The sequence below is a fragment of the Gymnoscopelus braueri genome, assembly GCF_963280865.1.
Source record: "Gymnoscopelus braueri genome assembly, chromosome: 4".
NCBI classification, from domain to species: Eukaryota; Metazoa; Chordata; class Actinopteri; order Myctophiformes; family Myctophidae; genus Gymnoscopelus; species Gymnoscopelus braueri.
This window is the reverse complement of record NC_137605.1, coordinates 35783381-35805532: the sequence shown is the minus strand read 5'-3', so window position 1 is coordinate 35805532 and position 22152 is coordinate 35783381. Positions and strand designations below refer to the sequence as shown.

General features: G+C 39.1%; 2 protein-coding genes across 2 annotated transcripts; both read left to right on the top strand.

Annotated features, from left to right (window-relative positions):
• Positions 1 to 3227: 3227 nt before the first annotated feature.
• LOC308083590 (tumor necrosis factor receptor superfamily member 11B-like) lies at positions 3228 to 9395 on the top strand (the record flags this gene model as incomplete). Its single annotated transcript, XM_080425906.1, has 4 exons — positions 3228 to 3285; positions 4221 to 4430; positions 7187 to 7411; positions 7514 to 9395. The coding sequence occupies 4 exons, from the start codon at positions 3228 to 3230 to the stop codon at positions 7906 to 7908; spliced, it is 888 nt and encodes a 295-aa protein (XP_080282032.1). The 3' UTR covers positions 7909 to 9395.
• Positions 9396 to 14291: 4896 nt separating this feature from the next.
• Positions 14292 to 18719, top strand: LOC308084253 (tumor necrosis factor receptor superfamily member 6B-like). The gene is made up of 5 exons (XM_080426810.1): positions 14292 to 14358; positions 14872 to 15262; positions 16637 to 16819; positions 17430 to 17517; positions 17969 to 18719. The coding sequence occupies exons 1-5, from the start codon at positions 14356 to 14358 to the stop codon at positions 18177 to 18179; spliced, it is 876 nt and encodes a 291-aa protein (XP_080282936.1). The 5' UTR covers positions 14292 to 14355; the 3' UTR covers positions 18180 to 18719.
• The last annotated feature ends 3433 nt before the right edge of the window (positions 18720 to 22152 follow it).

Below are 22152 nucleotides of genomic sequence, written 5' to 3'. Positions count from 1 at the left end.
TATTTTACTATTCTTATTCTTCTCTTGGTCTCTCTCTCTCTCTCTCTCTCTCTCTCTCTCTCTCTCTCTCTCTCTCTCTCTCTCTCTCTCTCTCTCTCTCTCTCTCTCTCTCTCTCTCTCTCTCTCTCTTTCTTTCCCTCTCTTGGTCTCTTGCTTTCTTTCACCCATACTGTTGTGTGTTTACACAGACAAATAAGACAAGTAAGCTTGATCAGTTTAAAAGGTTTGTTATACAAGAAAGTTTTGTGCATGTTTTCAGGCTTTTTGGTAAACCCCATACATCCATTTCAAATACCAAGGCAAGCAATGAAGCCACACAGATCACAACACATCCAGTGTTTTCTTAAAATAATCAATGGACTCGAATAGTTCAATGAACTGTTCCACCTACATACATACAAACCCTGTTTTAGCCTACAGTCCTGTCATACTTCACAATAACTGGAACATAACTACTGTAGCGTCAATCTGCAGACAACTTGGATAGATATCAAATTCATGTCCTCAACCACTCAGAGAAAAAGTGACAGTGACAGGAAACCTCTTGAAATCCAGGGAATAAACAATGTCAGTCTCCTGAATATTCTTTGACAATTTTATTCCAACTTTGAAAAACAAGCAGCCTTTTCTGGAAATATCTCTTCTTCGAAAATCTCTCCCGTCTGAATTTGATATTGTTATCAGGCAGGAATGTTTTAGGGATATTAGGAAGGTCCCTGGCCCGTATTTGTTTGTGCACATTGCAATATTGTGCTGACCAGCTTAGTGGTGACCATTAACATATTTTCCAGATGTCACTAGACTGTAACCAACATCATTAATAAGGAAATACTTTTAAATAATTGTTAAAAACCTTGTTCAGTCAACTGTGGATGGAAAACTTGATCCACTGCAATTTGCTTTTACCGGGGAGTGAGAAGTGTAGAGGATGCAAAGCTTTTTTTACTTAATAACCTATACAAACACTAAAAGGCAAGCGCATGCTCGACTTTTGTTTCCAGACTTTTCATTGGCATTAAACACGATTCAGCTGCATCTTTTAATGGGAAGGCTGCTATGTGACTTTAATTTTCCCCGACAGCTTGTACTGTGGATGTTGGCGTTATTGACTTGACTGACAGAGAGCCGAGGCACCTTGTAAATGCCTGTTTGTCATACTCTTTAGCTATGTCAAAAGGCTCGCCACAAGGGTGCGTCCTTTTGCCCTTACTCTACACTAGTATGCAGTATGTACACTGACTGATGCAGGAGCTCACTCACACACTCACTCTCACGCACACACGCACGCACACGCACGCACACACGCACACGCACACACACACACACACACACACACACACACACACACACACACACACACACACACACACACACACACACACACACACACACACACAGTATTGTGTCATGGCCATATATGGGCTGTGCATCAGATATAGCCAGATATGGGCAGACAGACAGACATGAATAATGTCCACATGAACCAAGGGGGTTGTTAATTGTACTTATGGAATATGCAACGAGTGGAGAAACATTCTATGATCATCGGAGTGAAACAAAAGATGCCTGAATTATGTCTGCAACCAACAAATCTTCCGGTTGTGATTGATTGATTGATTGATTGATTTTTATGGAAGTTGTTATTAACAAAACGTGCATACACATGACCATTTATTTGTACATATCTGTCAAAAAGATAAACCACAAAAAAACTTGAGCTTATTTCCATTGTGGTTCTTTAACGGTAAGCAGCAAGCATTTTGCCTTAAATGAATTTTCTCTTTTGCCATCAAAGCGTCATTCATCTTTCATTCCCTCTGTATAACAAATTTGAAATGCTCCCTTGTTCGTTTCTTTTTCTTTCTTCCTTTCTGTCTTTTTTTTACTTATTGTTTATTATTTTAGTGCCTTGGTGTATTTGATGCTCAAAACTAATTGGCATTGGAATTAATAAAGTTGTTCGCATTTCAATTAACTTTAACAAAACAAAAGCTGGAATTAATTCGGAGAGTTGAATGATACAGTTACAACAATTTGGCTGAATAAATGAGCAAACAATTCAAGGAATTAATCAATAACTACAACACAAGTCTGTTATATTTACTAATTGAAGTTTTATTTTACAGCATTTAGACCCAGCATACATGAACTCTAAAGTAACAACGTTGGAACTAGTTCTAACAGCAAGGTGCAAATATGATGACTGGCTGAACTTCTGAGAAATTGTAGTACATTAAATGCTGAAATGGTTTTAAGCAAATACATGCCTTGTCAGTTGATATTTTAGGACATTTCCTCTTACCTTAGCACATCCTTGCATACGGTAATAGATACAATTATTTTACAGTAAAATCTTCTCTGACAAAAACAGGTGTCATAGATGGAACATGGAACCATATCAAAGGTTAAATCATATTTAAGCAGTACCACTGTGCCGCCTACTCATTCTCACTTCTACCTTGTGAAGATTAAAATAAGGATGTGGTTATAGCATGCACTCTACTGCATGGACTGTCATGCATAGACAAGGCATAGAAAGGTCTTACTACTGTATATAGGCCTACCATTGATTCCTAGAGGTGGTGTAAAGTTACTAAGTACATGTACTCAAGTACTGTACTTAAGTACAAATTTGAGGTATTTTGACTTTACTGGAGTATCTACTCCACTACATCTCAGAGGCAAATATTGTACTTTTACTCCACAACAATTATTTGAAAACTTTGTAGATTTTGATTATTGTTACAAACCCCTTCACACCTATATACTTCGGCCATTTGAAAATAGCCGATCTACAAGCTCATAACGTGTCGCAAAGCAATGCGTTGTGAGCTTGTAGATCTACTATTTTCAAAGGATTTTAATAAATGTTATACCTTTGAAAACTTGTGAATTGGGACCTTCTGCATAATGAGTACTTTAACTTTTGGTACTTTAAGTACATTTTGATACCAATACTGTTGTACTTTTACTTGAATTCCAGACTTTTACTTGTAACGGAGTATTTCTACATTGCAGTATTAATACTGAAGTAAAATATCTGAGTACTTTTTACACCACTGATTCCTTGTGCCCAATCTCAAGTCACCTTTATTTAGCAAATACCTTTGTTTTATTTTATTTATATAACAATCAATGGATGCACTGCATACTATCTAATTATATTTTTAGTCAGGACTGGTTAGGTTGTCATGGAATTTGTTGTGCACCTTCATGCTCCCCGAAGGATGACCAATACTGAATTTGCAGACCCCACCACGACCTTCCCTCTAATGCCACCCTCAGGTCACTTGAGGTACACAAGATATCTCATTATCTAATGGGCAGATTCATGCACTTTATGTGCTCAGCTTTAGGTGCTCAACAAGACATCTAGCTGTTCATTTAAACCATTAGCCCTCATTCAAGGATGTGTGTGCACAAGCCGTTCATCTTGCACACTAGACAAACTTCACCTACTACACAAGATAATTAGTTGGATAGGACCTCATGAAGGAATAAGCTTGCAGTGAACAGAATATGGGACCTCACATATGGTCAGTGGAATAAGCTCACAGTACACAGACAGACATTCTTGTGGAAGAGGCTCACAGTATACAGACATGAAGACAGAACCGTTTGTGGCCTGTAGCATTTTGCTACTGTGAACTGCGCTGTCATTTGTCTACTTTTGTCATACTACACTTAGAAACTAGAAAGCTCTGTTTCATGGAAGAAGTTGTTTTTCCACTCATACGCTCGTCACTGAATATGTGACTCATTGCTCAGGCTTATGTCACACGAGAGTACCGATATTGCTCGTCATGGTATGCTTGATACAGATCCGCTTGCGTTGGTGTTTTGAATAGTATTGTCTTACTGTATTGTATCAGTTTCAGAATGATGGATGATCTGGTCTTACTGTATATGTCTTGTGTCTACTTGGCAAGTTGAAACCACAAGATCCTGATTTTTGTATAATCAACTATTGTGGTGCATATGAATGTAGTTGAAAACGAAAAAATTGGCCATATAATTGAAGAGAAGAGAAAAATAAATAAGATGAGCTTCTGTGAGCTGCTGTTCTGAAATGGAATTCTCTCATTGTTATAATAAACCAAAACATATCGGTCACAACACAAGTATATTCATTGTAATTCTGAAGAACCTATTTCCTTTTGATTTCACGCTGATTTCATTTTCATTTGTAGTTATAAAATCATTACGTCATTCTCTTCCAGGTACGCCAGAGAGTGACACGGTGTGTGAACGTTGTCAGCCTGGTCATTTCTCCAGTGGTGGGTCCTCAACGGAGCCATGCTTGCCCCATAGGAACTGTACGTCTTTGGGCCTAAAGACCCTGAAACAGGGCACCGCTACAACGGACAGTCATTGTGCCAGTCAGGGCAAAGTCTCAGAGTGCTCTCATTACTACACACCGTGCCGCAATGGTAAGACAACAGTGGATTGGCTGTATCACATACATACATATTCCACAAGCAGTTGCAGACACTTTTACTCCTTATATTGTCAATATTGCCATGCTCCTCCACCTCAAGAGAATTGTTTTGTAGCACTGTATTGTAGTGTTAATGCAGGATACATTCAGCATGGATAGATTCCTACCAATGGCCACGGTACTGTACTGTAATATACAGACCATAGACAGCACCGCGTAGAAATGTAGTATTCAGTGCATGCATTGCATTATGTGCAAGTGTGAGTAACTGCATGCTTGCACACACACACACACACACACACACACACACACACACACACACACACACACACACACACCACACACACACACACACACACACACACACACACACACACACACACACACACACACACACACACACACACACACACACACACACACACACACACACACACACACACAGCCGTGTGCTCAGCCAAAGCTCAACTGTCAACAACTTAGAAACAAAAAAGTATTGGAGTATTTCAGACATGTGGCCATTTTTCTGTCACCAAAGACAGGGAATTTCCTCGGTTACATTCTTGTTCAGATTCCGTTCTTTCTCAGATTCTTTCATGTCTGCAAAGGAAAATGAGAGTGAGGTAGAGAGAATGAGAGGGAGAAGAGTTAACAGGGTTGAATCGGATGTCTGTGGTACAACTGTCATAATGGCCCATGATGAATCAATTACATTCTAACTGACATCCTTAAACAACAATTAGACAGAGGAAACTGAGTCAAACTGCACTGAGACACGAGACAAGCAGCTTAGCCTTTGTTACTCAGAATAATTAGGCAGATGCTGACAATCAATTTAAGAGGGAAAGCCTCAAATATGGTCCTGAATTCTTGTAGCCTTACAAATTGGGGTCACTATAGCACTGTAGACACACACAGATACAGACCACACACACAATATGGCATGCGCGCGCGCGCGCACACACACACACACACACACACACACACACACACACACACACACACACACACACACACACACACACACACACACACACACACACACACACACACACACACACACACACACACACACACACACACACACACACCTGAACAGAATAACAACAGAATAGGCCTTATGCCTCAGGGTGGGTGATGTTTTCTAACCTTCATTCATAAATTCTCTTCCAGTGGGTCTACACAACCACAGTCTGCGACACATTCTGGGACTGTTTAACAGACAGTTTTTTTTTCACAGTTTCAAACAAAACTGTCAAATTGAAAGCAGTCGGGGATCCCGAGTGAGAGCGTGATTTGGCGAAACCACTGGGATGACAACGTTAATTATAAACAAAGCCACACTTGGATTATACTGACATCAGAGAAATAGCGTCATATTCTTTTCACACTAGAATTGCAGTTGGCACTGTTACTGCGGCGCGATGGGTTTCAGGAAACATTTGTTCATAATGTATTATGTCTCTGTATGTAGCCACAAAACTACACGTCAATAGCTCTAAGAACACTAACGTATAATGTTCAATATCATGGTTTGAAAAACCAAAACAAAAAAAGTGAGATGACAGGTTGTGGTTGTAAGAGAAGGCTAATTGCATGTTAACAGTATTTCAACATCTTTGACTTGTGTTGACAGTGCCCAGCTTCGACCAACCATTGGTCAGCACTGCAGTTTTATTAATAATTGGCTGACTGAGTTGAGTGTAGCTCAAATGACTTTACAGCCTAGCATGCTTGTCCAGTTCTCGTTCTTGGTGTGGCTGCCGTCTGTTCTAGTACGATGACATTTTGAGAGAATCATAACATCCACATTATTCCCATGGAAATGTAACTGTTTTGTTGACACCCACATCCATGGCTCTGTATAGCTCTGCTCAATAAATATGGTTCAGTTCAGTTCAGTTGAGACCAGGCGGAACCAGAGAGACCACAAAGAGATCTAAATGTGTTTGACTTATCGCCGTGAATCAGTTTTGCTGTCTATAGGGAACACACAGAGAGGAAGTCCTTTATGTACTGTCTATGGCCTATAGTTACAAAAGGCACACACACACACACACACACACACACACACACACACACACACACACACACACACACACACACACACACACACACACACACACACACACACACACACACACGAATCAATTGCAGATGGGGCTCCATAGAGATAGAACCATGTAATCAGTGCTGTTCTAAACACCACCTGTGCTCCACCAAATGTACTCCAGTCATATTACCAGAAAACTGGTTCGGATAAACAGCTGTGAGTAATCCTTCAACACCCCCCACCCTCTTATTCCGTTCTCCAAAACGAGAGGTGTGAGCCAAGATCAAGATCTGGGACACAACATCATGAATATTATTTAGCTGAGATTAATTCACCTTATTATTTTATTAATACAATTTTATAATTTTTCTTTCTTTCTTTCTTTCTTTTACAATTGTTTCCCTCTGATAACTGACTTTATTCAGTATTAGAGGGTGAGATGTACAATAGGAACTTCAGTTTCCAGAACAGGTTATTTAACTTTTTTTCATTTGCCACTTTGCACACTCACATGTTGGTCCTGCAAATAGTCATGTGTGAAAAAGGCAGCCAATAACCCGATAGACAAAACCATGCCCACCATCCTCTAGCCTGTACCGGAAGTCCTAGATTTTCTCATCTTTACCATCATCTTTATCTTTATGTTTAAAACGTGTGTATGTCTCCCTCTCTGTCTCCCTTCCTCCTCATCCCAGATGTGACCTTATGCGAGGAGGCTGTCTTCCAGTCTCTAGCCTCTCTGCACCTGTCTTCGGTGCCCCTGGAGAGACTGTTGGAGAGTCTTCCAGGGCGTCGGGTGGAGCTTAAGAACCTGGAGAGGTTGAAGAAGGCCTGTACTCCCCAGCAACAGGTCCTCCAGCTGCTCCGGCTGTGGAGAGAACAGAACAAAGACCAAGACAAGCTGTACGATATTATCCGAGGTCAGGAGGGCTGCAGGGGAGAGAATCATTCATCTGGTTGTGTACACTGTTTTTACACAACCATTTACTCATGTATGTGTTGTGTTGTGCCATCCCTTCCAGGTGTGAATCACTGCGAGAGGAAGGTCTCCCGTTGTGCTGGCCTGAAAAACCTGACCCTGGACGACCTCCTGAAGCTCACTGATAGCTTGCCGGGGATCAGAGTTCGCCAGGAGGATGTTCGGTCCATGGTCTCCTCCTGTAGGCCCCAGCAGCACATCCTGCAGGTCCTCCATCTGTGGAAGACGCTGAACTATGACCTGGACTTAGTCAAAGGTCTATCTCACAGTCTGAGGGTTCTGCGAAGCCAGGAGGCGCCGCGCTCTCTGCTAAAAGCCCTGAAGAAGATCAGCCGTGTCATAGGAACCACCTCGGCGCGCAAGATGTATGAGACAAAGTTTGTTAGCATGCTACAGGACGACTCGTGTTTTAAGGCTCATAAGCCCCACAATGAATAGGGCTCAGAAGACATAGAGGTTCAGATAAGCACAACGCGCGCGCGCACACACACACACACACACACACACACACACACACACACACACACACACACACACACACACACACACACACACACACACACACGTTCATCTTTTGATTAATTTAAATATCAGATGCCATCAAACTATGACACTGATTGGCAGGGGGTCAAATTAAACAAGAGCTGGTGGAATGTGAGTTCTTGTTTCACTCTTACATTTTCCACTCATACCCTTGAGATAACCATGGTATACATTGAAATACATGGAGTTTGCTGTAGCAGAAGAGATCTGATGTGACCCCTTTTCATATCCACGCCATTCCACATCATGCTTATAGAGACCAATAATTGACCATAATCACACGGTGACCCAAGTATCACATAAGAGCAAAATGTCTGCTGTGTGAATATGGTCAGTATGAGAGAGATGTGTTTTGAGGAGTGAATCTAAGGAGTCCTACAGTAAAATGTAATTACACAGCCAGATCCTGGCACGCAAAAACTAAAACTAAAATTTCAACAAAAACTAAAAAAAAAAAAGAAACGAAAAAGGTTTCATGGGAACTGTTTGACCAGAGTCTGTGAAAAATGAAAACTATTTAAAATGTACATAGTACACTATTTTATGGGCAACCGGCATGCAGATGTTGTGTTGTTGGTTTCTCACTGTTTGAGAAGAAGGATTTGGTTTCATAATGAAATATTTTTCTATTGTTTTCCTTTGTTTGTTTGTTGGTTTGATTGTTTGTTCTGGACTGCTGACATGTAAAGCTCATCAGATATTTTTTTGTTATGTCAGCTTTTATGAATGTACAAAGGAGTGCAATTGTTTTCTATTTAAAAAAAAGTTTTACTTACTGAATATGCAAAAGCTTGTTTTATTATTTTATCAAAAACTGGATTCAGAATGCTGCATTTAATTTGTTTTATATTTGGTTTTTTATCACTTTTATATTATTCAATGTATGGGTCTTTATTGTATATATGCTTGAGTGTTCCTTTTTTAAGCTCTTGTAATATGTGAATATTAATGTCAAATGATTTGATTAAAATCAGTTTGTTAAATACATATTGTTTCCACTTAAATAATCAATAGGCAACTCTAGGGGGAGACAAAATAGATTACCACATATTTGGATTCTGAAATATCCATTATGCACTGAGCATTTGCAATGTCAGTTGAATTTGAATAAGAATATCATGCACTGGTAACAGTTCTCAGCTATAATATATAAAGGAGAATTCTTATCTGAAACTATCGCATAGCATACTATCGTAGGTTGAGGGAACATTTTTGACAGTCAGTTTCTGGTAAGAATTACATGTTGTATATGCTTTTCATTGATGAGGTTAATGTGGGTAGGGAGAAATGACTGTTCAGAAAATGTTCTTTCAACAATCTCAGATGAAATCATTTGGATATGAAAATGAAAAACCTTTAAGTTCGTTACAATTTCCCTGTTAAATTGCATGTTGTAATTATTCATTAAATAAATATTTTTTATAAATATTAAAACCCAGTCTATATTGTACTGAAATGGGACCTCTGTTATCGCATTGAGTTGGGGGTTCATCTGCAAACACAATCAATTGAGCCGAGGTTAATAGGAGATGTCATAAAGTTACTTCACAGTGATTAAGAAGCTGTAATTGTTGTAGGTGAAGCATGGTGGTGGCAGCATCATGTTTGGGGTGGCTTTTCTTAAGCCGGAACTGGGGCTTTAGTCAAGGTGGAGGGAATTATGAATAGCACCAAATACCAGTCAAGTTTGCTGTCAAACCTTCAGGTGTCTGTTAAAAAGTTGATGAAGAGGAATTTAACCTTGAGCATGAAAATGACCTAAAGTATACATCCAAATAATGAACAATTGAAATGTGTTGAAAATCTGCGGGGTGATCTGAAGAAGAAGAGCTGTGCACAGGAGATGGACTCGCTCTTCCTCAGACTGGTCTGAGGAAGAGCTTGTATGCACAAAACATCACCTTGATGGTAGTGCATGCAATCAGTTGTAGAACATTATCCAGTGTGCAGACTTTATTTCTCTTTTGTAAGACTATGCCTCTGACCTCAGCACCAGAAACCTCCGATTTTATTGCTTCAATGTGTGCGCTTTGTTTATTTTGGCCAGATATCCTAAGTCAAAATTGGTTGGACCTTTACAAAGCTATTCATGATATATTATACCCCCTACTGTAACTTCAGGGGGATTTGTAAGGGGAGTAGTGGCAGTGGCTAGCTGAAATTAAGCAGACGGGACAGGAGTGCTCAGGGGAACTTAACCAGGCAACACAAAGCCTGGAAAAGCCGAGGATCAAACCGAGGACCCCGACCATCTGATTCCCAGACGGCCTGAGCTATACTGCCACAACCACCAAACCTTCTCTACAGGTGAAGACAGGCATAACATCAGCATGGTAAGTATTCTGCATAATTTTCTGTCCACAGGCAGCGTTGAAAGCGCAGGGGGAATGATGCACACTAGCAATTGCACACTGCTTCCCATCACCTAGATTCATCAATAAGTGGTGGGATGTAATTATAAAGCCTAGCATAATTATTTTAACCTAACGTGTTCAAACTTTTAAAGGAGTAGTTCACCCCAAAAATTCCTAAACCAATAATTCGATGACCGGGTCATCGGACAGTAGGAGACTCAATAGGAGACACAATTGACTCTGCCGGTCATCAAATAATTGGCTCAAGAATGCAACAAAAACAAATACATTTCCATGAATTCAAGTCTTCATGGGGTGTGTTATTGATAGAAAATACGATTTTTTTTGGGGGGGGTGAACCACTCCTTTAATTATCTCTTCCAGTTTAGTTTTGTAGGTCGATAAAGGCCCCATTCTATTCTATTTCATGACCTCACTAGCTGTTTAAGTACTGTTTACTGCTTGTTACAAATAAAGGCACAAGTTAGGTCTACATAGATTGATGGCTAACTACCGTATGTTTTTTTGTTTTCAAATATCTAATTATCTGTTATCTATTTACCTTTCCCACTAATACCTTTAGGCAACAGTGGGATACTTGGAGTTTGATCAGATGTGATCCCTTTTTATATCCACTTCATTCCACATCCTACTTATAGAAATATGTCCTAGCAATTGCCAAACCAGTTGTTTCGGGGAGCATTTGTTTTGGTTCACTCAATGTCCTACGTATGTGCAAGGTTTTACAACAAATGCATGTTTTTTTTTTTTTAAACCACTAGAAGGCAGGCGCGCCAACAGTGAGGCCTTGAGCCTCATGAGGCGTCCTACCGGGCCAGAAGGCAAGCGAGTGCCCGTGCTCAGTGGTCAACGGTCAACGGTCAACGGTCTTGTGTCGATGAGCAAACCGTTCATGTTGGCAAGCTATCGTGGACGGAATATGAACATGAACCAAAACAAGCACTCCCTCCCTTCATGTGTCTCATCCGATCCAATCACAGCAATGAATGCATGTATTATTATTATTTATTTTTTACCTATTTTCCAACATTGTATATGAAGGTACTGACATGTTCCAGTGGATGTCTGTAGTAAAAATGGGGAGGCAAATTTATATTTCGCTCTGAAAGAATTGCTTAAATCGCTTTCTTTTGACAACCTGTGCAGAATTTAACATGGAAGTGGCCAAACCTAAACCCTAACCCTAAAAGGGGAGCCTCCCTAATGTACTGTACATTTTATTTGGGATATTGACACAGCAACTAACACTACCAGACATTTTTCCCTTATAATAATTCGTTTTGAGTATCAATATAGTATTAGGTATCAACACAATCCTATTTATACCCATCCTAACAAAAGTAATCTAATTTACACACAGCTGGGTAGTCCAACAAAAAAATAAACGCAAAAACTCTAAAAGAAATAAACAAAAAAAGTTTCATGCTCAAAATGTGCAAAGTACACTGTTCTGTGCAAAGGGCATGGGTCTTTGCTTTCTCGCTGCTTGAGAGGAAGGATTTGGTTTCATAAAGAAATATTCAATTGTTTTAGTTTGTTTATTGATTTGATTGTTTGTTCTGGACTGCTGACAAGTAAATCTCAGTAGATTTGTTTATGTAAGCTTTTATAAATAATACAAAGTAGTGCAATTGTTTTCTGTAAAAAAAAAGAAAGGTTTAATATGCAAAAGCTTGTTTTATTATTTTATCAAAAACTGATTCTGAATGATGCAAGTTCATTAAATGATATCTGTTTTATATTTGCTTTGATCACTTTATTATTAAATGTATGGGTCTTAAGTGTTCCTTTTTTAAGCTCTTGTACTATGTGAACATTAATGTCAAAATCAACTTGTTAAATACATATATACTTCCGCTTGAATAATCAAAAGGCAACTCTAGTGAGGGAGACAAAATAGATTACCACATAATTGGATTCTGAAATATTCATAAAACTATACATTTGCCATCAACCTGTTCAATTTGAACATCATGCATTGGTAACAGCACTCAGCTATAATCTATGTAAGGAGAAATGTTAACTGAAACTGTTGCATACTATCGTAGGTCATGTTTGTCTGAGGTTGAGGGAAACTTTTTGGCAACTTTTTGGTCAGGTTCCGGTAAGAATTAAATGCATGCTGTTTTTATTTGATGAAATATCTTTCAACCATCTCAGATAAAACTATTCAAAAAAGTAATAATCTTCATCTTGAAAATGAATAACCTTAAAGTTTGTTTCAAGTTCCCTGTACATTGCATGTTGTAATCATTCAAATAATATAATTTAATATTAAAACCCAGTCTATATTGTACTGCATACAATATAGACTTGTCTCATTGATTTGGGGTAGTTAATCTGCAACTACAATCAGTGGAGCTGAGGCTAATAGGAGATGCCATCAAGCACCAGATTTCAGAGCATGTTACTTCACAATGATTAAGCTGAAATTGTTGTATTGCTTTCTACATGGAATTTCCTCTATAGTATTTTATATAGCTCCATATGTTGGTCCACCATAGTTCTTCATCAGGGCGTGCAGATTGGCCTCATCCCTGCGCTGATTTGCTAGCTGAATCATGACCTTGGATCCCACGGGTCCAGCCACCTCCCACGAGTCCAGTCACCTGCGGAATGCACATCCTCCCTACAAAGTGTAATCCTCCTCTCTCTCACAGTGTCGGCCCGGAATGGGAGTGAATTTTGTCTACTGGGAGATAACACACAGAGTTCCGCTATGCGAATAGATTACATTTATCACAATAACTGTACTTCTAAGAATATAATACTAACAGGGCTATAATGATTTCATAGGGTAATAATGTATTTTCTTTGGGTGTATATATGAACAACAATGAAACAATAGTAGTGAAGACACACACATATGCTCTTAATAACTAAAGCTTAAAAGGATATAAGTTGCAAACAGTTCCTGACGCCAAATCAAATGGGTTCAGATCTGAGCCAGGTCTCCTGCAGGAGGCGCGTCTCAAGCCTGTCTTGGACAGGAGTCTCCGGGCATAAAAACAGATGATGATGACCAGAGACCGTCAACACCTGTCTCCTCTTCACTGTGTAGGTAGAGATTGTAATTAATATATGAATTATTATTACATCCCAGATTAAGGTCTTGACTCCTGTTTCTGGCCTTGGTAGAATTGATTGATTTTGATTGAGTGAATACTTTATTAACAGTTTGTAAACAGTACGGTGGTATGATTTTACAATTATTGTTAAAAGAATAATATAAAAAGCCCTAGGGGCTTGTTTCCATTGTGGTCCTGGAAAAAACATATAATCAGCTAACTGCCCCGGATCACTGTTATGTGTGCTGGTGTGGATTTGTCCTCATACAGTGGATATAAGAAGTCTACACATCGAAAAAGTGCTCAGCAGAGAAGAATTGGCACAGCAGTGACATCACCAAGTACAGGATGTCCCTCCAAAATTGATGAAAAGACACAGAGGGAAATGGTCAGGGAGGTTGTCAAGAGGCCTCCAGCAACATTAAGCTGCAGGAATTTCTGGCAAATACTGGTTGCTCCGTTAATGTGACAACAATGTCTCATATTCTTCATCTGTCTGGGCTATGGAGTATTATATTCTGAAATTATTTATCTTCTTTTTAGATCACAAACACCTGCCATTTTAACAAGGGTGTACCACTTTTTATGTCCACTGTAATTCAAAGGAGTCACTCACTGCAATACTTCCTACATATTGATAAGTCAACTGATAAGTTCGAACGAAATTTTCGACAGCCTAATTGGAAATTATTTGACCTTTACAAAGCTATTCATGACACGTGTATACTGTATATTATAGCCCATGCAGCAGAAATGTCTTCGCCCACACACTCACAGTACATCCTCCTATATACGGTATATATATACCTACATCCTCCTTTTTAACACAGGTATAAAAAAGGACCTGATCACAACTTCAAACCATCTTCCATACAGGTGAAGTCAGACACAACATCAGCATGGTAAGTATTCTGCATATTATCTCAGTAGATTATATATCAAAATGCAGATATAATTGCCATATTTATTTGGTAAAAAATAAATACATAGTTGTAGTTATTTCAACAGGTGAATAGTTCTGAGTTCTGCAAAACCTGTGCAACATTATGCCTAAACTAAAACACACACAAATACACACACGCACACGCACACACACACACACACACACACACACACACACACACACACACACACACACACACACACACACACACACACACACACACACACACACACACACGATTGATTCAATCCCCTTATCTTAATGAATATTCAAATAAATGTGAGTGTGTGTGTGTGTGTGAGTGCGTGCGTGCGTGCGTGCGTGCGTGTGTGTGTGTGCGTGCGTGCGTGCGTGCCTGCCTGCGTGTGTGTGTGGGTGTGTGTGTGGGTGTGTGTGTGTAGTGTACTCTAGTCTCTATTTCTGTACAAACTTTCTCTCTCTGTTATTGATTATTTCCTTCCACACATAATAGCTTCTCTTAACGGCACTGTTCCTGCTCTTGGGTCATCATACCTGCCTAGTAGCCTCAATGGAGACCCCAACCTACCAACATCGTGACCCGGGGTCAGGAGAACTCCTCAACTGCTCCCAGTGTCGACCTGGCACGCACATGACCGCGCACTGCACCACGACCGTGGAGACTGAGTGCGTCCCATGTGCGGATAACCATTACACTGAGCTCTGGAACTACATGCCCCGCTGTCTCTACTGTAACAGATTCTGTGGAGGTCATCGAGAGGTGGAACGTGAGTGCTCACCCGTCAACAACCGGGTGTGTCGCTGCAAGGAGGGCTATTACCTTGACCACGACTTCTGTCAGCAGCACTCAGAGTGCGGCCTGGGAGATGGCGTTAAAACCAAAGGTATAGCCGTATATATATATATGTGTGTGTGAATGATGTGAATGTCAGTGGTGGAAGAAGTACTCACATTTTGTGCTTAAGTAAAAGTACCCAATACCACAATGTAGAAATACTCTGTTACAAATAAAAGTCCAGTATTAAAAATTTGCTTTTGTACAAAAGTATTAGCATTAAAATATACTTAAGTACTGAAAGTAAATGTATTCATTTTGCAAAATGTCTCTTTCCCCAAGTTTCCAAATGTATAAAAATGCTTTGAAAATAGCAGATCTACAAGCTCACAACACGTTGTGAGCTTGTAGATCTGCTATTTTCAAATAGCTTAAGTGGGTAATGCATGTTTGTAATAATAATCAAAATCTACAAAGTAACAAGTTTTCAAATAATTGTAGTGGAGTGAAAAGTATAATATTTTCCTTTGAGATGTAGTGGAGTAGAAGTAAAAGTACTGAAAATTGGAAATACTCCAGTAAAGTAAAAAATACCTCGAGTATTTACCTTGAGTAAATGTCCTGAGTTACTTTACACCACTGCCTACATGTGTGACCTGTACAATCTAAATTTTAGAATGTATATTTAGAATCTAAATTGATCAATTGGAGAAATGTATTTTCAGTGATGGAAAGTAACTAAGTACATGTACAAGTGCAACCCATTGTTGTTGTGAGCTTAATTGTAGTGCTATTTTAAAGATATTTTTTATACATTTTAGACATTTGAAAACTTGTGAAATGGAACATTCTGCATAATGAGTACTCTCTACTTTTGGTACGTAATTGTTTTCTAGCAATACTTTTGTACTTTTACTCAAGTACATTTTTAATTCCGGACTTTTACTTGTAACAGAGTAGCTGTTTACACTGCAATATTGATACTTTTACTTAAGTAAAACAATTGGGTATTTTTTCCACCACTGCTAAATTGATCAATGATGAAAAATATTTTACAGTACCTTGCTGAATTCAAAATTAAGCATGGCAAATTGTCTACTTACGCATGGCTTTAGTAAAAAATAAACAAAACTATTTCACTACTCACCGAAACAAAGGCTGTTTTGTGTCGTTGAAAGACTATTTCCGTGGCGGTAAACGTCTCAGGATCCCACCTTCTCTGTATAATACACTTTTTGGGCAGAAAATAAAATATGTCCGCCAGACGGAAATTATTTGATTTACTCCACTGCGCCCTCTACAGATCTGGTCAATGGTAATTTATATTGACCAGATCTGTAGAGGGCGCAGTAGAGTCCATAAAATATATATTAATGTCTACATAAAGACAAGAACTGTGTTTCTTCTCACAGGTACAGCAACAACAGACACTGATGCAAAAAATGTAAATACATAAAGACCAGAAGTATGTTTCTCCTCACAGGTTCAGCAACAACAGACACTGCGTGTGAAATGTGCGTCGACGGCTACTTCTCAGACTCGTCTTCTGCCATAGAGTCTTGCGTAAAACATAAGGAATGCGCCCCCAGTGGCCAAACCGTTCTCCTCCGAGGTTCCAATTTACATGATACAGTGTGTGGCTCCTGCAAGGATCATAGAGATGGAGGTGGGTATTGACCTTGATCCCCCCCCCCCCCCCTACACACTTACAAAATTAAAAACACAATATTGTGTAATCAGAACAGTTCATTGACTTTGACACTACACTCTACGCCACTCTAATCCAAAAAGGTATTTTTTTTGTTTATTTGGATATACATGAACAATTCTACATAATGTTAATGTAACTGTTGAAGCTAATAGTAATCTTACCTCGATGTAGCACTCCATGCTCAGGTGGACAGGTGCTGTGTTTGATGCAGAACTCCACCACTAGATGGAAACCTGGAGCACACTCCCAGAGCTGGTCATGTGTGCTGTTACACTGCTGCTTTACCAGCTGTCTCTCCTTGCACACCTAAACACACAATAACTGTAGTGGAGTAAAAGTACAATATTCACCTCTGAGATGTAGTTGAGTAGAAGTAAAAGCACTGAAAATTGGAAATATTCCAGTAAAGTAAAAAATACCTCAGAATTGTACTTAAGTACAGTACAGAGTAAATGTACTTAGTTACTTTACACCACTGGTCTGACCACCTCTGCTTGAAAAAAAGAGCAACCCACCATTCAGTAGCCCAGGCTTACTTATTTTTGCTTGATCCTTTCCTCTCCAGGTAGGGTGAAGATGCTCAGGACATTCCTCCCAGCATTCTTTGCTCTCCACAGGATGCGTGTGGTGAAGATGAAGGCGTTTATCTCCAGGTATGAACCAGTACATATAACTTTTAAAATCTCTGACATTCAATTTTTAAGTCACAATTTTAAATAGGCAATCTGTGATGTTCTTTAAAGCACGCACTGCCTGCATTTCACATTGCTGTCCATCACGGTCATTGTGTGTAGACATCTAATAATTAATTGCTCTGTTAATCTTCCTTCCACTAATATTTTCTTCACCATTAAGCTACTTTCCCCTCCCCTGCTATCTCCTGCTCTAACCTTCTTTACATGCTTGTATCATCATATTACATGTCTGTCTGCTTCCTTCCCTTCCCCCTTGCTTGATCTACTTTGTTATCCCATCTCATCTTCTCTCGTCTCCATGGCCTCCCTTATTCTCCTTGATCACCACGCCTCGGTTCCTCTCCATTCATAAATACACTTAAACAGATGTACACACTATATTTGTAAACTTTCTCCTACCCTCCAACAGGTATGCACAGCTGGCTGGGGAGGAGAATGTGTCTCTGCCCAGTGAACGTGGTCCTCTGCTGACTCATATCAGAGCGCGGTTGACTCAGGCACCAGAGGAACAGCTGAAGAGAATCCCTGAGATGCTGAGGACTTCAAAGCTCAACTCACTGGCAGACAGACTAGAAAAAAGACTCAGGGAGATTGAGCAAAATGCCCCGCATTGTGACTAATTGGGATTACAGTACAGTACACACCTCTTGAGCCAATACACAGGATCATCTTGTTGCCAGGATTTTTTTGAATAGATTTTCTACCATCATTGACATTTTGAACCATCTAGCAAATGTAATTTCAAACATAAAACCACTACCTCACTGCTTTTAAGGGTCCATGAGTACCCCATTTGAAACAAGCCAGTGCGGCTTTTCTGGGCTTTTCAATCCTATTTACTTGACCTTGTATTGTGAACTGTACTTCCATGTCCTTTTTTCTCTGCAAACTTCTAAATAAAGTATTCAATCAATCAATCAATCGATCGCTACATGGACAGGTTTTGGGGAAATTGTGAAAGCTTATTTCTTTGAGCAGGGATATAGGCATTAAAGATTATGAACACACAAACATGATGGATGTCATTATGAGATTTGATAGAACAGTCATTTAATTTAATGAGTTGTGCAAACCTGTGTTGCATGAGGGTGAATTCACATTTACTGTAGGTGAAGAAGGAAAAGGGGTGTTAATCACAATAATGACAATGAATAAATCAAATTGAGTGTAAGTGTGGCTCAACAAACCATGTTATGGCTTGTTGAGCCAAAACGGAAATGTATCAAAATGAACAATGCCACAGTTTTCATGTAATAAAGAAAAACTAAAATATTAAGTTTTTGTCTCACTGTGAGGCATAATTGGAATAATCCAATGATGAGACAGGTGACTGGTACTGGGCTATTCCATTGTTGATACAGCTGAGAGTGCAAATAAAGCACTCTCAAAACCAGCAAAACCACCATCAAACAACAAAACCAGCTGGCTCACTCCCAACAAAGTGCTACACTCTTTACAACCACATTGACCCCCAATCTCTGATGTAGTAGAGCTACAATTAACAAAATCAGCTCAATTCAGTACTACGAAAAAATCTAAAACGTCTAATAAGTCTAATAAAATGAGAGAACATAACTTTTTTTAAACAAGCCTAATGGGAGGACCTTTCATGTGTTCATAATATACATTCATAGTTTATTCATAAGTGTTATGAATAGAAATGGGGAAAATGTAAGGATTTGAAAGAGAACTTGGATCGTAAATGGAAAAATACCAAGCTGCGGACTTGATATGAAATCTATTAAAACACACCTCATAATTATAAATAAGAAATTAAATGATCACAACAATGTCGTCATTATGTTGAGCCTAGTGGAAGAAGGATGGGGGGTGTTTGTATGTCTGGGGTTGACGTCAGCAAGGGCATGCGGTCGCAATGGGTTCCTGACGCCAAATCAAATGGGTTCAGATCTGAGCCAGGTCTCCTGCAGGAGGCGTGTCTCAAGCCTGTCCTGGACAGGAGTCTCTGGGCGTAAAAACAGATGATGATGACCAGAGACCATCAACATCTGTCTCCTCTTCATTGCTAATGTAGAGATTGTTATTAATATATGAATTATTATTACATCCTAGATTAAGGTCTGTTTCTGGCCTTGGTAGAATTGATTGATTGATTGATTGATTGATTGATTGATTGATTGATTGATTGATTGATTGATTGATTGAATACTTTATTAACAGTTTGTAAACAGTACAGTGGTATGATTTTACAATGATTGTTAAAAGGATAACACAATAAGCCCTAGGGGCTCGTTTCCATTGTGGTCCTGGAAAGACCATGTAATCAGCTAACTGTCCAGGATCATTGTTATGTGTGTTGGTGTGGATTTGTCCTCATACAGTGAGGCCTAACCACACCTCTATTAAAACAGTATTGTGATGTAAAATAAAACAAAACCAAGATAAATCATCAACAAGCAGAGAAGAATTGGCACAGCAGTGACATTACCAAGTACAGGATGTCCCTCCAAAATTGATGAAAAGACAGAGGGAAATGGTCAGGGAGGTTGTCAAGAGGCCTCCAGCAACATTAAGCTGCAGGAATTTCTGGCAAATACTGGTTGCTCCCTTAATATGACAACAATCTCCCATATTCTTCATCTGTCTAGGCTATGGAGTATTATGTTCTGAAATGATTTATCTTTGTTCCTTCTTTTTTACATCACAAACACCTGCCAATCAAGGGTGTACAACTTGTTATGTCCACTGCAATCTGGGAACCCATCGCCAACTGAAAATGAAAAACAGCGACCTCTGCTGTTTGTTCTATGTCTAGAATCTGTTCTTGAGAGATTATGTCCACTGTAATTCAAACAAGTCACTCACTGCAATACTTCCTACATATTTTAGCTGATAAGTTTGAACTCATGTTTCGACAGCCTAATTGGAAATTATTTGACCTTTACAAAGCTATTCATGATCCCATGCAGCAGAAATGTCTTCGCCCACACACTCACAGTACATCCTCCTATATACGGTATATATATACCTACATCCTCCTTTTTAACACAGGTATAAAAAAGGACCTGATCACAACTTCAAACCATCTTCCATACAGGTGAAGTCAGACACAACATCAGCATGGTAAGTATTCTGCATATTATCATATATCAAAATGCAGATAAAATATTTATTTGGTTAAAAATAAATACAGTTCAGTCAGATAACTCACGAATAATTTGAACAATATTTATTATGAATGTGAATACAAGTGTGCATATAATAATTTATCTTGGCGTTCAGGCTCTGCAAAAAAAAATTCTCCCTGCTCAACGCAATCATACAGCCATCATTAACCATTAAGAGCAGGGAGATAGATATACCATAACATAACAACCCCCCAAGGGGAACAGAACCAATAGCAGAGCCCACTGGTGGTGCTGGGGTGGTGGTGGGAGAAACCGTTGCATACCAACAGACCAGGGGACAAATGACAGCAGAGAATGAACAGAGACTTGAGGTGAGCTTAAATAACCCATAACTGTTAATGCAGTCCATGATCATAACACCAGAGGCAGCTCCACGGATCATGTTCAACCCAGATTTGGCTCAACTAAGGGTATGAACTCGTTCTCATGCTATTCAACAAAAATGTGGAATGCCCTACCAAAAGGAGTAAAGGAGTGTAAAACCCTACTCACTTTCAAAACTGCCCTAAAGATACACCTTCAGGAGGCTGCAATTCGAAAATGGCCCCTGTCTAAGTCTTAACCTACCCCCCCCTACCCCCCCCCCCTCCTCCCCCCCCTCCTTCATTTTCCTCTTTTGTATATATATACTAGAAGTCAGGGCGCCCTACGGGCGCCCTGCCCCCTAGCCCCCTAGCCAACAAAATCGTGGGATACAAATGAAAACATGGCGAACCCCTTTCACAGAGCCATTGTAAAGACTGGCTCATTTATGGCTCATGTGTCTATTATATAAATTGTAAAGATATATTTAAATATGTATGAATTCATATGTCATAATAGTATGTATATTTGTATTGTAGATATAATGTATATGTTAAATATGTGTTATGTACTGTAATACAGCATATAACATTTTGATATAATAATGTATTATTATATGTAATAATATATAATAATATAATATATAACATCAGTAATATAATATTTATTATAGCATAAGATATAATATACATAATAATACATATTATTGTAATGTCTAATATGATGATATCTAACAGTTTGTTGAAATAATAATTGTAATATATTTATATATAATAAAATATATGGAATATATATAAATAGCCATATAATAGGCATATTCATATGCATCTTATTTATATAGATCCACCGTCTTTCTCGTGTGTAATACTAAATAACATGTATATGTAGAATATATATAAATATCCATTTAATATCCATATGTATATTATTTATATAGATCCACCGTCTCTCTCCCTCTCTCTCTGTTTGTGCTTGAGAACTGGGTGGTACACATGTGCACAAAGGGGGGGGGGGGCAGAGTGCGTGTGAGGTGATGTGTGTGAAGTATGTTGGTGTAAATGTGTTGTGTAAATACATTCTGCAATGTGTGGTGATCAAACTGTACATGCAGGCAACGTCGAGTGTGAAACCGAACATTGCC

Coding starts and splice junctions, on each gene's coding strand:
- LOC308084253 (XM_080426810.1), top strand. Junction 16,820..17,429: donor CAAGGATCATAGAGATGGAG/GTGGGTATTGAC, acceptor TTTCCTCTCCAG/GTAGGGTGAAGATGCTCAGG. Junction 17,518..17,968: donor ATGAAGGCGTTTATCTCCAG/GTATGAACCAGT, acceptor ACCCTCCAACAG/GTATGCACAGCTGGCTGGGG.